The sequence below is a fragment of the Lepisma saccharinum genome, chromosome 25 (assembly GCF_977018435.1).
Source record: "Lepisma saccharinum chromosome 25, izLepSacc3.1, whole genome shotgun sequence".
In the NCBI taxonomy this organism is placed as follows: Eukaryota; Metazoa; Arthropoda; class Insecta; order Zygentoma; family Lepismatidae; genus Lepisma; species Lepisma saccharinum.
This window is the reverse complement of record NC_139253.1, coordinates 29,663,338-29,681,025: the sequence shown is the minus strand read 5'-3', so window position 1 is coordinate 29,681,025 and position 17,688 is coordinate 29,663,338. Positions and strand designations below refer to the sequence as shown.

The window sequence follows — 17,688 nt, the reverse complement described above, 5'->3', positions numbered from 1 at the left end:
AAGGTGCACCTAATTTTCTTTTAGAAATACAGTAGTTTTTCTTTGATGATTTTTTCACTTTTTTGAAAAGTGAGAAGAGAGGTTTACAGGCAGATGAGACCACCTTCCCCAAAAGGTTAAAATCATGGCACATAATTTCAATGGATGGAAATCAAATACAGTTGGTTTGATTGTTGGAAAAATAAACTAAACCCTGTCATATTACGGTCCTTTGAGAGTCAACACCTCGGTCAGTGAGGACTACCAATACGAAAGGCAAAAGTGCTAACCATGCAGCTATGTAGGAGCACACTCGCAAAATTTCTATCAAATTACCTGTTGCATACACATAGTGTCTATTTCATGGATGAAATATTAGGGATGGGACAGATTATCAGTACTCTGTTGGTATATCGATTTATCGGGAATATTTCCGACAATTTTACCGATTAAATATATTTATAAACACTATCTCACAATTTAGTGAAATATTGTGCCATTCTGTTAAAATTTGTATGGGTATGAACATGTAATGTCCATTCCATATATTTTTTTTAGTAAATGTCTACATATGCAGTTTCATTTGCATTGCAAAAGCTTGGTTCATCTGGTAATGTTCATTTATGAAGGAGGTCAATGAAACATTTGAAATTTTATATCGGATTGGTAGAATATTGGTTATCAGTATTGGTAAAATTTATATCAGTACTTTATTGATATCTGCCAAAATTTCATATTGGTCCATCTTTAGAAAATATGTTGTCAATTCAATAATCTTTCATGAAGTGTGCATGTACATCAAAAAAAGGGTAAAAGGTCAAGTCATATATCACTTCCTTTCCACCTAAAGTGACTGATATTAACAGTTTTTCAGTCACCTGTAACAGGGTGTTCAAGAACTAAAATCTTCCAGACCAAATCATTATGACAATTATTGTACATGAACATGTCTTGAAGAATGTCTTATATTTTAGGTAAACACTACTCACTCTTAGAATCAGACTTCAACCAAGTTTTCGACAATATTAATTTCACATACATATTTATGTGTATGTACATAACCAACGCGGCAGCACTGTGTCACCTTTTTCAAAACTTCGAATTTTTTCTCTTACCCGTCCGTGGCAATTTGCGGGTAAACACCCATCTACACTATTTCCATGAAAACATGGGAGGTATTCGAACCTTTTTTCTGGCGTGCTTTCAGTAGCTTTGCTTCTGAAGAGATCGGCCGGCCCCCTTAGGTGGCACTCTGTACCATGCGTGGGAGCATTTCCTACCCTAAATCATAGCTTGCATCCAAGATTATATTACCCTCATGTATAGGTGACAATACTGCAGGAGCTCTCTGATGAAGATAATGACTCACCACATGATTTTTCTTTTGAAAGTGAAGGTGAAGATGAGGTAACAAACATTGACGAAGTTGTATGATTTCAATTCGTCTTGAAAAATATTTTGAAAATTTTGTGAACAGTGAGTTCCCTTTTCTAGTTCCTTCATTATGTGTCAGAGTTTTTATTATTTTTAGAAAAATGTTTTGCTGCATTTGCTTCAAGAGCCTAAGTTTGTTATTCGATTAGATACTTTCTCTCATTTTTTGTAGTATATTTCCTTTAGTAGCTATTAAAAATTAATTCAACATCGATTTGCATCAATAATTCATGCAAATAACGTTGGTTTTGATAGGATGGCACTGAGTGCCACGAACGGGCTGTGTGTGCTATTATGAGGACGTGGATGACAGAGGGTTAATGTAGAGAGGTATGGTAGAGGGAGGATATTTCTAAGTGTATTGAAATGTGCTGACTAACTACCGTGCGTCCATTTCGATCTGCAGCCGAGAGATCGGGAGAAGCGTGGCGGGCGGCGCTGACGGAGATGCCGACATTTGCGGCCTGTAATGCCCGCTTATTTTTATGGACATATGCAGACATTTATATAAATATTGCAAAACGAGCACTAACCTGTGTTATAACACGCATAAGTTCTTCTGTAATTCGTCCAAGTTCTGCTCTTATATACACAAATAAATACGCTATAGAAACGATGTTAAGAGCCACAGATAATAAAGCATTTTAATCATAGTTTTGACCAGTAACGTCCTGTTTAAGTTTATATCCTTGAAAGAGTTTTGTGGCCATGGGAATCGTTTGGAGGTTTCGAATGTGCAACACTGTATCAGGATTACACTGCAGACGAAACCGATAAAAGTGAATGGTTTTCGTGAGCTTCCTTGCAATCCGAAATATCCGAGCTCGAGTTTTTTTGTTCCTTCGCGACTAGATGAAGACAGAGTTGTAAATATAGTGGCGAGCAATGTAAACCAAGAGCGTGTTAATTTTGTACTGTGCGCAAGAGTGTTATTCTTGGTTACTTGCAGTTACTTGTTTGTGTTATTGTAGTGTGTATGTGTGACGTGTCAGTGAGACGATTGGAATGCCAGCCGCAAGATTCACGTTAGAACAAAGAATTTTTATGTATGACACGTACGTGAAAACAAACTCGTGTCGAGACGTGTGTAGGTAATTTGTACAGAAATTCCCATGCGTTTCAACTCTACACAGAAATACGGTTAGACATCTTGTCCTTAAATTACGAGAAACTGTATCGTTAAATTTTAAAACACCTAAGCAAAAACGACGGATTCTAACCGAAGCAAAACTCGACGATATTGGTGCAGCGTTAGAACGTTCTCCAAACAAACCTCCACGCCGTGTTTCACAAGAGGTGGGCGTGTCAAAATCATCGGCACATACGGTCACTAAGCTACTAAAATTAAAACCATACTCTTATAACACAGGTTAGTGCTCGTTTTGCAATATTTATATAAATGTCTGCATATGTCCATAAAAATAAGCGGGCATTTGAGGCCGCAAATGTCGGCATCTCCGTCAGCGCCGCCCGCCACGCTTCTCCCGATCTCTCGGGTGCAGATCGAAATGGACGCACTGTATTAACAGCACTATTCTTTTCTATGAATCCATAACAATTATAGTGCAAATAATACACAATTAAAGGAAAATCCAGTTAATATTACTCCAGATAATTATCTACCCCTAAAAAAATCACGAAAGCAGTACATGCTGGTACAAATATTGTTACGCTTGTTACGCTTGCAGCCACAGTGCAGGACTTTTATACAATTTATGGGACGCAATCTCTATATTTTATTTTTCACAAAATTACATGTAACATAGACAATTACAGTGGATTAGATTTGAAAACAATTGTGAGTAGCGTAAATCGGACATAGAAAACCTACAACAATAACTGGGGGTTCATCGTGCTGACCACAAGTCACCCCATAACTGGTTGAATGATCACCCAAAAATTGCACCAGATAAGGAATGTAGTTTTATTCCTAACACTCTTCCAAATTATGAACTCCAGGGAACTGTTGCTAAAATGTTTTATGCTTTAATGGTGCAAGGACTTGGAAGGACAAGACTTATCCAATTCTAACTTCTTTAATGGTCCTATCGAATTTCTAAGGTCGAGAATGCAGTTCTATGTATTTTGAAACATACATGTACTTCTTGCAACAAGTTATTATCCTCATTTCCTGTACACTCCTGTACACTCACATACAGGGCTGGCGCTAGTCATTTTCCACCCTGGGTGGTGGCAGTAGATGCCACTTCCTTTCGAATGTCTCCCCCCCCCCCCTCCATCATTACACAGCAACAGGAAATTGAAAATCAATATATTCTTAAGTAAAACATCAAACTATACAATAAATAATGCTATTGCAATACTATTAAGCATAAAGGGATGTCTCGGACACAGCAAAACTTTAAAAAATGCAACAATTTTTATATTTTATGAAAACTTTCTATCTTTCTCTCTCAAACGTATCTTAAATGTAAGAAGCATTAGGAAAGAAATGAAGGATTAACTTCGTATGTAGGCCTATGATATACGCTTGGATTTTTAAAAGAATTACATGTAGGGTCTTATATTCCTGGATCTCCCGCATGGGTGATCTAAATTCTGAATTATTTCCTGCATTATCCCCACATAAAACGGCTCTGGGGTTCGCCCAGCATCAACTTAAAGGCAACCAGAGAGTGGTGCTGATCACATCACCTCCAAAATGGCCGAGATCGAGAATGTGTGTGGCCCTACCGCCACATCCCCTAAATGTGCCTTCATGACATTGTGCTATATGCAAGGGAAACTTTACCTTTACAGTAATATTCTTTCTCGTATAATGCTATCTTGCATAAATTGGAAACAAGCGTGTTTCAGACTTGATTGACCGAAGATAGTATTTTTAGAAAGAAAGCTATGGTTACCGACAAAGTTAAAAAATTCGAAGTGTAACACTCACATTAGGTACAAAATTGTAAAATCGTGACCCTTTATCCGAAAGTACTTTTAGTTCACCTTTTAAATCAGTAGCTTTCATGTGTTAACATACCGGCAAGTTTGTACACTTTTCAGACAAAAGACCAGATGGCATGTCATCAAGCTTACTAATATTAAAAAAATCGAAAAATGCACTACGATGTTTAAGCTGCTCAAATTTTTCTCTTAGAGCTGAAATCATCGTCTAGGACCTGGTAATAAAAATCCAATTTTTATAGTTTTTGTGGTTTTTCAACAGTTTCATCATACGGAAACTGCTTCTTTCGATTTCGGCCCTCTACAGTGTTGCCTATCTTTGGATCAGCTATATCTAAATTCGATGATAATTCTTTCTCATCAACTGGCAGTCACAGGTTGCCGCCCCCGACGCCTCCACGAGTGAAGGGAGAGAGGCCTTGCCAGGCTGCCAAGTGGCATCTAAGAAACTTTGAAATTTTTCATTACTCCTGCTGTTTTCAAAGCGCTGATATGTTTGTAAGAAATGTAACAGCATCTAACAGATCGTAGATTAATGTTTTGAAGACACTTGCTCATTACATTGCGTGGAGTAAAAAGTCATACCAGATAACTGGTAAGCAAAGGAATGTAAAGCCTCGAAACTGGTTTGGTTTGTAATACCTTGAGTCTCATGTGCGACCATTCGGGGAGTTTTATTGTCGCCACTTATTTAAAGAAGCACATCATAGACCTCTCCCACTTCATATCTCAACACACTTAAGGCATCGAATCTGCTTTCCCACCTTATGGCACGCAGTGCTTTTAAAGTGAGACTACTGATATGTTCCTTCAGAACGATGGGTTAGCATATATTAACTTCCAAGTTATATCTTTAGTAATATAATATAATAATATAACTTCCAATTTTGAAATAGGCTTATTTTTTTTTCTAATTTTGCAGCCCTGAAAATTTGCTGCTCTGGGCAGCGGCACGGTTTGCCCCCTCCTTCTACCGGCCCTGCTCACATACCTCATGATGAAACAACTAGTGCCTGGGTTATTGTGCTTCTAGAACATGGCTCGGTTAGCAGTATTCTGCTTGCTGGTAGAATTTGATGTACCGGTACATAACCCCTCACTCAAGCATACAAAAAAAAGTAAAGATAAAAAAGGTAAAGTGTTCCCCTGTGCATAGCACCACGCCATGAAGGCGTATAGGGGGTGTGGGGGTAACACCCCACACTTTCTTGATCCGGTCGTGAGTGGGGGTGATGTGATCAGCATCATGCCCCTGACCGCCTTTACCCCCCAGGGTTTCCCCCAGGTACCCATGTTATTCGACGCTGGGTGAGCGCCGGGGCCGCTTCCACCGTTAGAAAAGTTCCCGGGTTTGAACCGGCCGGGGATCGAACCCGGGACCTTGAGCATGGTAGTCAGACGCATTACCGATTGAGCCACAGCATACATTTATTTTAATTAAAATATTTAACAACTACAAGCCAAGTAATCACATACGTGTTGCGGAAGATGTTAGAAATGTCCTCGCACTGCCACACATTTCTCACATTTGTTGAGAAAGTTTCCATAGAAACCTACTCCTTACAGTTCTGCATGAGTTTGATTTCATGTAAGAATCTTGCACAAAACATTTCTGTTCTAAAATATACTTAGGTTCGGCATTATAACAACAATTATCTACAGTCAACACTGGTTGGTTTAACACTTATCATCTTACCAAACTACACTGAAGCAAATCTAAATTCTTCTTCAACATGACACATCCATCTGTATGAAAGCAAATGCAGACATTCACGGAAGACAGGCAGATGAAAAGTTGATCGATAGATTTGGTTTATTCTACTTTGTTTTCTGCCACTTTCGCCTAATCACAAAGATTGGGATGAGTGACGATATGATAAAATTGATGAAGGAATGTTGACAAAGAACATCCATGCCCAAGTCAAGTTTCGAACCTGGCATACATGGCATTGCAGCATGCTGTACTAATCTGGGAGGTGGATGCAGACAAAGAGGTATCATGATCTGACAGCATGGATCTGTTCTCGATAGCATGTTGTTGATCAGACACTGCACTTCCCCAGTGTGCTTACTGAAGAGAAACTTGATGAAAAATTGGCTTGGAAAGGTACCAAATGAATGGGTACATCTGATTCTAACAGGATGCAGCATGCTTCCAGCTGATAAGTGGGCTACATTCAAGAGTAAAAATAACCAAATGTAAAAAACTAACACGAAACTCCATGCTTAACAGCTATCTAAGGGCCAAGGCCTGCCAGAGTGGGTTGTTCCATTGGGTGACACGTGGTCAGCGCATCAATCCAATCGCCGCTGTTTTCTGCATTTCAAGACCAGAGAGCACTACTTCTTTTTTCAAGTAGCTCCCCAATTGTCCTCACGATGCTAGGTAAACATTAAAATTGTGAAGGCTCCCACCGGGAATTGAACCCAGGACCACTCCCACCAAAAGCGAGTCTTATCCATTTGACTACGTGGGAGCCAATAACCAAATGCAGGCACTGTATAACTAACTGCAAGTATCCATCTCCGCAGTAACTTTTTATCCTTCGATGATACAGTCACAGATACTTCTGGATTATAACAGTCCCATAGCAACTGAGTTGGATTGTTACAACCCAGATATGTCCGTGACTGTACTACCAGATAAGAAACTTTTCATAGACGATGCTGAGAGATTGATTTCATGGGGATGTCTGATAGTGCAAAGTTGCAATGAATAATTCTGTTTGGTTTCCAGGGCTCACCCCTGACTCAGCAGTCAGAGGCAGACCTGGACACACCCCTGCCGGGAAAAAGTGGAAGGAACAGTGAAACTGATACGAAAGTATTGAAAGAACTGGACCATAGCCTGAATATACAAAATAAAAGTACAAGCAATGTATAATTAACATTATTGTCGAAATTGAACATCAACGAAGCATTGCTTAGAAATGTACAGAATATACTAGTTTATGAACTGAAGTAGTCCATGAAATGATGAGGAGGCCATCACTGCAAGTAATGTTGTACCTTTCTAAGCAAAAATATTATGACAGGACATATCCAATCAACAAAAATGAGCACCTGCTCTAAGGAATGTTCATCACCATGAATATGACTGTAACTATACCATCACTAATGTGATGTGTAAATAAATCACTTTGAATCTCATAGAAGTAAAGGAGGTAAGGGTAAAATGTTATAAACTCAGTCTCATTTTTATTCACAAAGATCATACTGTACACAAATAGTGACCTTTAAAAAACAAAGATTATGCATGGTATCATGAAAGGTTTTTGACATGTATGAGTGATAGTGTGTGTGTGTGCACTGGGGGCAGGGGAGGAGGCTTACATGCACCTGAGCTGAAGATCAATCTTGGTACGTAAACACTAATCTTCTGTAACAACCCAGTGAATGCAATATAACACATAATACAAGCACATTATTTTATCCACCATTAGTCTTGCAAATAGTATGACAAATGCCTATTTACCTCCTTCTACTCAAGACATGGTAGCTACAATAAGTTTTTACAACACACAGCACATACATAAATAAAACCTATGCTCTTTAAGTACAGGACACTTACCTTTCAGTAGGAATATCACTGCTGGTCAGACTGGATTCTTCACTCCCAACACTATTCAGGCTGTTACAATTAGTTTCTCTTTGCCTCTTTTCTTCCCACATTGCCCTTACTTCATCCTGTACTCTCCTTTTCAATTCTTCAACTCTCTTCCGCTCCTCTTCAATTACTTGACTACCTGATAATTAATATGTAGAAAAATTTGAAATTAGATTCCATAATAATAATAATTAATCATGTAAAATTCTCAAAGGGAGTTTTCAGATGGAAGTAACATGTGACAAAAGGTTTCACACAGAAGTAGAAGCAACAAGCGACACAATCACACACTGCACATGGGCAGCCAACAAACCAAGGCAATACATTACATGCTATTGACAACACAACATAGTCAGAGTGTCATGCAAGCAACATATGTAGCTGGTCATATCACTCTGGTATGATAGGTTCGATTTATTTCTGAAGGTTCATTTCCAAGCGACAAGTGTTGCTTGTAACTTGTCATATTGGTCTGAAGTTAAAAAGCTAAGCATATACAGGTACCGGCAGAAAAAGCTGACAGTTTTGAAATGTGTATATAAATAAAACAATTAATGTAATGCAAAGTTTGCACATCGCACTGCGATGCCAAAAGGTCCCGGGTTCGAATCCTCTCGGGCTTGGTTGTTTGTGAATGTCCATTCATCAATTTCATCATTTCATCACTCATTCCCATATTCGCAAATTAGCCAAGAGGCACAAAACGCGAAGTAAAATAACCTAATCAATCAATAATGCAAAGTTTAATAATCAAAATTGCTACAAAAATGATTGCCATTTACAGTGCTTACATTAATTTTTCTTTGTTTTGAAAATTTGTTTTGAAAATTGTGTCCGATAAATGATAAACCTCCATGCCTTACACATTCATGTACCCTTGCCTTTAAGTTGGAAGTCACCCTCATAAGCATTTCATTCAGAATTGCTGCTATTTCGTTGCAAATAGCTAACTTGAGATCACTAATTGTGTGAGGTCTTCAACATAACACTTTTGAATTGAGGTAGCCCCAGAGGAAATAATCACACATTGTCAGATCTGGGGAGCGAGGAGGCCAGGGAACATCACCATTTCTTGGCACTACACATCCAGGAAACATTTCCCGGACCATGCCCATTGAGATTCTTTTTCAGATTTGACCCTGTCTCTCGAAAAGTTCTGACCCAAACCGGTATTGTATTCTGACTGGGTACACAACCGTGACGATCGACATGAAACTCCCTTCAAAACCATCGTTGGGTTTGGACAACGGACTCACCATTTTTAAAATATGCTTCTAACACAAAAGCACGGTGTCGCCCAGTCCACTGCTCCATCTCAAATGAGCACTCCGCCCACTCTGCCGTTGAAAGACCTCGCACAACAATCCAATTGTGTCAAAGGTAAACACCATTTTTGAACATTTGAACAACAATTGGTGATCTCAAGTTAGATATTCGCTATTCACAACGAAATAGTGGCAATTCCGAATGAGGGTAAGGCTACATGAATGTGTAAGGAATTGTCATCATTTATTGGACACAATTTTCAAAAAAAAAAAAATAATGTAAGCACTGTAAATGGAAATTATTTTTGTAGCAATTATGATTATTAAACCTTGCATTACATTACTTGTTTTATTTATATACACATTTCAAAACCGTCAGCTTTTTCTGCCGATCCTTGTATCAAATGTATGTTTACTTCATGCTGTGACATACTTATGAACAATGTTAAGGCTTTGCAGAGGATCTGAGGAAGTTCCCAACATGATGCAACACAAAATAAATAATGTGCATACCAGTTAGGCTTATGTTTTAAATGTAGTTCATGCAAATCACATGTTATGCAAAGATAAGCATGATTGATTGATTGAAATAATTTTTTTGGATGCGTCGGCACTTTAGGCCATTTTGCACCCTTCAAAGTATACGGGGAAATATCGCCTTACCTAAAACCAAAGATAAGATTTCTATATTACCAAGCAAAATTAGTGAAAGACGGCTTGAAACAATCTTTCTAAATATTACTCCTAATGTTGAACATATTGTAATGTCACAGAAAAAACACAAAACAGTTCACAAATACACTAAATCTTTTGCAATGGGTCATTAACATCCTTTCTATTAATTTGTATTTGTATGCATTACTGTCACTTTTCTGCCGCTGTTGGCTAATCCCAGCGATAATGATGAGTGATGACATGATGAAATGGATGAAGGGTCACTCACTCACAGAGAACACCATTTTGCAGATTGAATTCATGACAATAAACATGTGTAATACACATTTACATGATTCACACATTATATATATGAGTTTCAAATGTATAAACACTTCATTGCATTTATTGTTTCTTGAAACATGAACAGTGATTTAGTTTGATGCTTACATTTCATTCTATTAATATACCTGTATGGATGAGAGGATGTATTTTTCAGTATACAGTCAGAGTTTCCACTAGGGTAGACTGAAAAATAAAATTTTCTGAAATTTGATTTTTAATGGCAAATTTATGTTGCCTAGTTGTTCAAAAAGGATAAGTTTACAATTTCACGTCAATATTTTGGCTCTAATGTTCATCCCACTGGCTTTGAAGTTTTTTTATATATGCAATCATGTAAAAGCATTTTCTTCACTTGCAAACACAGTCAATCTTGCTGCGGTAGCTCAGTAGTTAGGGCATCTACCATGTGAGAGACCAGGGTTCGATCCCCGACGGTGGAGAACCAGTATTGTTTCCACCTCTTCAAGGGGCTCCAGCATTCACCCAGCATCATATAAAGTGGGTACCTGGAGGCAACTCTGGGGGGGAGGGGGGGTAAAGGTGGCTAGGGGTGTGGTGCTGATCATATCAGCCCCACCTTCGGCCGTGATCAAGAGAGTATGAGGCCCTAACTCCACACCCCCTATGTGCCTTCATGGCATGGTGCAATGCACAGGGGAGCACTTTACTTTTTTTTCTTTTTTACTTTTTTTGCAAACACAGATGCAAAAACAGCATGTTCAAGCCAGTATTTTGGGGTTGTTTCACTCAGATGTTTTCACATGTCAAATTCTTGAAAATATGTGAAAATTTTAATCTCAATTCACCTTAGTTTCAACTCATTTTGCTAAATCTGTCTTTTCCAGGTTTTTCTGGTACTACTTGTAAATAATTTTCCAGACTACTTTATACTGGTTCAACACACTAATAAGTACGTGTTATGTTAATCAAATGTATGAATTTCGTTCAATATTGTTGAAAACTAATTACAAAAACAAAATCATTTTTTTTAGTCTAGTACTCAATGCACCACTTAAGGTGATTATCGGTGATATCCATAACATTTTCATGTTGCTATCTTTTTAGTAAAAATACAAAAAAAAATTCTACATGTAAGTTTTAGACAAATTTCACCATCTTACCTTGCTGTGCCAGAAGTAAATGTCGATTCCTCTCAATCTCCTTCAACGACTCAAGTGTTTTCCTCCCCAAGGAACCATTTCTCATATCAATCGGTGCTTTTGACGTGACTCTATTTATCCTGTCCAAGTCATCTTGCAACCGCTCAGCACTGATTTGTTTCTGTAATCTCTCCTCACAAACAGTTAGGTTCTGAAGGAGAAAATATAACAAGTATGACAATCTCACAACCCTTGACAAATTGTGTTGTATTACTTACAACTAAATTCCATAGTGACAATCATGTAAAGGGTGTCCAAATAGAATGTGACAGTTTTCAAACCAATTTAGTGAGAAAGTAGATTGCAGGTGGAAAAAAAAGTAACATAATAGAAAGCCCTGTACTGTATTTGCAGTTTAGTTTACAGGTTTCACTTTTTGAGTTGAGTGAGTTTTCAGTTGAGTGAGCACACCCGGCAGTGAATACATTCAGTCAATCTGCAGAAAAACATTCCACGATTTATTGCTCTCACTGCAGTATCCCTTCCTTGATGGAATGAGACCATGTCAAGCATTTTAAAATGCAATTGAAATGCTCTCTGCACTTACACAACACTTTTACACTTGAAAAACATCCCCACAGAAACGATGCAAGACTCCACTGACCAATTTGATGTTTACAAAGCTTAATTACTTTTCCTAACAACTTCAATGTCATGCTTTATTTATAGAAACTAATTGCTTCTTTTATTATTTTAATTGTAGGTATTTTGGTTAGAGTTGCTCATGCTGACTATGGGACACTGCTGTTACAGAATTGCAAGGTAGGTTAAAGTTGTGTGCAATGCAATACGGAGGCAGCACATGTGCTGATAACAGCGGTACTTCTAGTGGTGACTGGCAGGTGGCAGTAGCGATGGCAGGTTGGATATGTTGGACCCACAAAGTTGCGTTTCACCTCAAATGGCACACAGTTCAAGGTCACATTATATGCTACCAAACCATGTAATGTCCAACAGCTAAAGGAACACATTATTGCTGCAGAGAGGGCAATCAACATTACTTCACTGGAGTGAGTCACAGGTGATTTTGTCCTCAGATTGACTTAATGTGTTCGCCACAGGGGAGGCCCACTTAACTGATGTCATATTCAAAAAGTCAAAAACTAAACTGCAAACACAGGGCCTTCTATTATGTTACTATTTCCTGCAAATTACTGTCTCACTAAATTGGTTTGAAAACAATCACATTTTATTGGGACATCCTATACTATCAAAATTCATATTGAGCTGTGAATAAATAAAACACAGTCTCACATCAAATTGCAAGTTTTACATTTAAGAAGTACAAAAAGTTAGATATCACAAATAGCCCATATTTCACACATAATTTCATTTGTCACAGTAAATTATGTTAATTATTATAAGGGTGTTGAAGGTACATGACAATTTTAGACTGAAGCAGTGTTTTTTGAGTGGCCATCACTATTATGGGCAAAAATATGCCCCCTTTGCCCCCCTCCCCTGGAAAAAATTACCTTGCTTGCCCCTCTCTGAAAAATAATCCTGCGAATGTCCATGGGTACAGAAGAGAAATCATTTGAGTCCGCACTTTGCAACAAGTTTAACATTTCGACTGAAATGCAGAAATCAATAACAGCAGTGTTAATTATTCTTCACATCAGAAAAAAGTTTGATAAACTGTCATGAAGAAATGATGTGCACTGATATGAACTATATTCAATTTTAACATGTATTCATGAGTATTCTGTGCATCTGTGCATGTCACAGGTTTTATGCCATTTCTTTTTAATTTTAATATATTTTAAAATAAAGTGGGATGTGACCATTATGTGAATCTTTTTATTTTTTTAATGTGCTGGTATTACAAGTACTTAAAATCAATTATTAATAAACTGTCTTTGTGCATGCACAGATGCACAGAATACTCGTGAATACATGTTAAAATTTAATATAGTTCATATTAGGGATGTGCCGAAGCCGATTACAGATGTATGAAAATCGGCAGAAATTGACATATCAGCATCGGTATCGGAATCGGCAAAAATCCGATATTTAAACCGGTACAGATTATACTAGAGTTTTATCTTCTAACAAGTTTCTAGTTTTATAAGATTTATTGAAAATTTGGTTATGATTTGTCATTATTGTAAAGTTTTTGTAATAAAATTATTGCAAACTCTCATTCAGAGGATCAACCTAACTATAAATCGGAAATAAAACAGTACATTGCTGAACCACGATCTGCTGTTGTATTGGAAATTCAAACATGAGTATTCAAACCTGAAGTAAGTGCTGAGAAAATACTTGGGCATACCTGCTGCATCAGTATTCAGTGATTGAGTGATTCTGTGTTTGAAAGAACTGCTTGTGTACTAATGTTAAATTTCTAGGTTCACATAACCTTTTGTAGATGCAAATGTACATTCGCATCTCTTGAGAATATGTATGTATATACATATGATATGCAATAGAAATGTACATAGCAAATTTATTTTTGTCATGCAGAAAATAACATCCCATTTCTGTTTAATAATGTTATGTATCGGAATCGGTTAAATATCGGCATCGGTATCGGTTCCAAAAATTATCGGTGAGTACATCGGCATCGGTAAATTTTCAGCTTCGTCACATCCCTAGTTCATATCAATGCATATCATTTCTTCGTGACAGTTTATCAAACTTTTTTCTGATGTGAAGAATAATTAACACAGCTGTTATTGATTTGTGCATTTTAGTCGAAATGTTAAACTTGAGAAAACATACTAGTGTTGCAAAGTACGGACTCAAATGATTTCTCTTCTGTGGACGTCTGAATGATTTTTTTCCAGGGGTGCAAAGGAGGCATATTTTTCCCCATAATAGCGATGCCCACACAAAAAAAAAGACTGCTTCAGTCTAAAATTGTCATGTTCCTTCAACACGCTTATAATAATTAACATAATTTACTGAGACTGAAATCAAATTATGTGTGATCCTTCTGTACCCGAAGATTCTGTGCCACTATCATTGGATTCATTATCTGATGCGTTGATGCAACGATTATGCCACAAAATGTTACAAACCAAATTTTGGACTGAAAAAACAGGGTGTGATAATTATGCAGCAAAATACGGTACATAAAAATATTCCATTACAGTTTCAGTTGATCATGCAACATTTTTCAAACAGATGCTCACCTCTTCAGCATCCGAGGACCCTTCTGGACTAGAATCTTGTTTGGATATCAATCCACGCTTTGACATTTCTTGAAGCCTCCTCTCTATATTTCTCAGCCTGTTCCTTCCCTAAATAAAAATAGTAAAAGATAAATATTTATATGAAGTTCTGCAATTAGAATATTGAATGCAATTATTCAGTGAAAGTTTGAACATTTATCACCAACTCAGTGGCTGTGCACATTAAGTAAACATCTCACGATCTCAGTACTAAAGATTCTGGGTTAGAGAGATGGGTCAGGCATGAATGTTTCTTTGCGAGTGTTCCATCAACACTTTCATCTTCATCATTCATCTTGTTGTGGTAATAGTCAAAATTGGCAGAGAAAGATATACTGAACAAATAAAAAAACATAAACAGCAGTAAAATTTATGCCACTCTTCTGTGCAAAGGAAAGATTCAAACTCACAACAGGGAGAAGATCAATTGAATGATTGATTGATTGAATTAAAATTTTTGGGGGCGTCGGCTCATCAGGCCATTTTGCACTCTCCAATGAATGTGGGGAAGATCACATTATCTAAAACCCTCACCTTTAATTTAAAAAGATAAAAAAGGCGGTTAAAAGTAGAGGCCAGCATAGTGTGCCTTTTACCTACCCACTGCCCGCTTGCACGCGATAACAGGTTTACCTGCTCGCCTGCCCACGGCAACGAGTCGACTTGCGTCTCTACCCGGGTTCTTGGTCTTCAAGGCGCTCTGCACTTACAAGGTACCTGGGCATTCATCAAGACCCAGGCACCTGCAAAACCTGCTGGAAGGAAACAGCCCTCCGGGAACGTGTCGCTCCAGGTGTTTCATCACCACGTGGACGGCTGCAGCCAGTGTTGCCTACTTACGTAGCTACTAAATCCTACGAAGTCCTAGGAGGAGCTTCTTCTCCAAGGAGAATTTATATACTTAGCGATTTCAGTTCAGCGTAAGCAGTTTTTATCTTATTGCCAGGAAATGCACGCAATATTACAGTTTCATTTATCTAAATGAATGATCGAGCAAACAAAAATCTCCTCACTGAAAACTAATTGTTTTTCATTGCATGGTGCCTTAACCAGGCACGCAGTGGCGCAACCAGAGGGGGCAGGGTGCATTGCTCACAACCTTGGACGGAAATTGTCTAGCGGAGGGGTCAGGGTGGGGGTCAAACATTAAAGTACAAGTCTCATCAAGTTCAATGCCGCAGCAAAGGGGTAGCGGGAGTCGGCCCTGAGCGCCGAACGATCTAAGTGAGAAAAGTTTTAAAACAGAGAATGCTATGGCGGCCCGTGATATTATTTGCTATTAATGTTGGTTTGTTACGAGTTGGATGAATTAATTATGTAATACGTCGCTCCATGTGAAAAGAAAATATTGTACATGGAAATTTTACATGCCATATGTATGTACATTCGGAATGCATTTATCATGCACTTTCTTTCTTTCAAAAATAGTTTGTGTGCTTGTTTTCCATTATTAGCTAACGTGAAATTGACGTGTTGAAAAAAAATATTTCTAATCCTCTGTTTCAACACAAATGCGTGAGAACCGATTTCTACCCCCTTTTTGCGTGATTTATGAGGATAATAATGCCTTTCATGTTACTTTATTACTATTATTGCGATTGTTGTTGTTGTTACGTTTATCCAATTACTTGCCCCCCCCCCCCCCAAACGAGGGTAACGGCAATGCCCCTGGCTGGCTACGGCGCTGGTGTTCGCAGTTGAACAGTGTGTTGTTTGACTCGCGACTTGAGCGTCGAACGTGACATGTTTCAGTTCTGCCCTATATCACTATATATACGTATATTGGTTATTTACGACATATACTTATGGATCCTGTGCCACGGAAAACCTATTTCAATGTGTGTGTCGGGGGGGGGGGGGGAAGGGGGAGCAACATTCGTAAATCTCATTTCATTGGTGATGTGGCTTACGAAGCTTCGAGTTCCCTTTTTTAAGTAGTGAAAATCTATTGCAGTTGGCAACACTGCAGAACGGTGTGGGCCCGGTGCAGTTTCTACTCGAAGCAACTACGTCATGCAGAGGGAGGGGTCTGCAGTTGATGGAAAGAACGAACTGAGACCTACTAGGTATCGTAAGACTGCAGGTACCCGGCGGGTCTACAATGCCTGCCAGGAACGATCTGTGCAGGTGGGCATACAAGCTGCTCAAGCGAGGGTGTTGCGCAGGTTGCATGTCATTTCAGGAGCGATGTCTCGCGAACGGGTCTGCTCCAGGTCTTGTGCAGGCCTCTGGTTAAAAGCCCCTCAAGAAAGGTTAAGAAATGCAGCTTGTAAACAGACCTGCATTGACAAACACAACACATTAAAACAGGGAGATGAAAAAGAGGTTCTGATAGGTACCTAAGCATTGAACATAAGCTGCAACTGCACGGCAAAATTTGGAAATATAAAAAAAAATGATAGAAAACAGCATATTATATAGATGTGATGCTAAAATCACTGGAGAGATAATAGTTTAGACTGGGAATACTGTGCAACAGTGGCTTCCCTTAGGGATGGGGGGGGGGGGGCACTTTTGCCACCGCAGTATGGTCTCTTAATGCTAAGCCTTGTCTACCATGAGAAAACCAACTGTCCTTGCCCAACTAGTTTAGGCATCCAATCACTGCTACTGTTGTGCAATGTAATAAGAAAGCAGCATACTCATAGAATCTCCACTGTGACTAAATATGTACAGTGAAACCCCGATTTCATGTTCCCAGATTTTACTTTTTCTCACATTATACATTCAATCTTATTGGTCCCAAAATAGAAAAATGTTATAAAATGTTCCTCGATTTTCAATTTTCCTGCAATTTAAATTTTTTTCAGCTTTGTTCCACTGTATTTCTTTTCTTCTTCTTTAAGGTAACTGCGATGATGTGAATAATGCTTACATGAAACTAATGAAGAGACACTCACAAAAGACCATGAGCAGACTAGGACTCTCACCTGGAACTTTTGATCATGAGCTTGTAAGCATGTTGGGCATGCATTGGAAATTGATACAGGTTCAAAATGCCATGGGACCAGTGTTTCCTTTTCATGCAAAATACCAACTTTCCCATGCAACTTACTTATAGTTCCTATTAGGGATGGGACAGATTAATCGGTACTCTATTTGTATTAGTCGATATAGGCATATTGGTGTATCGGTAAAATTACCGATCATTTTAC

The 17,688-nt window shown here is 38.3% G+C and overlaps 1 protein-coding gene across 3 annotated transcripts in view; it reads right to left on the bottom strand.

Annotated features, from left to right (window-relative positions):
* Positions 1-17,688, bottom strand: part of LOC145978704 (uncharacterized) — a 289,117-nt gene that overhangs the window by 100,670 nt on the left and 170,759 nt on the right. For all 3 annotated transcript variants that reach the window (XM_083111504.1, XM_083111503.1, XM_083111505.1), the window contains 3 exons: positions 14,495-14,602; positions 11,319-11,508; positions 7,898-8,072 (listed from right to left, as the gene is read on the bottom strand). In XM_083111504.1, coding sequence (XP_082967630.1) covers positions 7,898-8,072; positions 11,319-11,508; positions 14,495-14,602 — 473 coding nt within the window. The remainder of the gene's footprint in view (positions 1-7,897; positions 8,073-11,318; positions 11,509-14,494; positions 14,603-17,688) is intronic.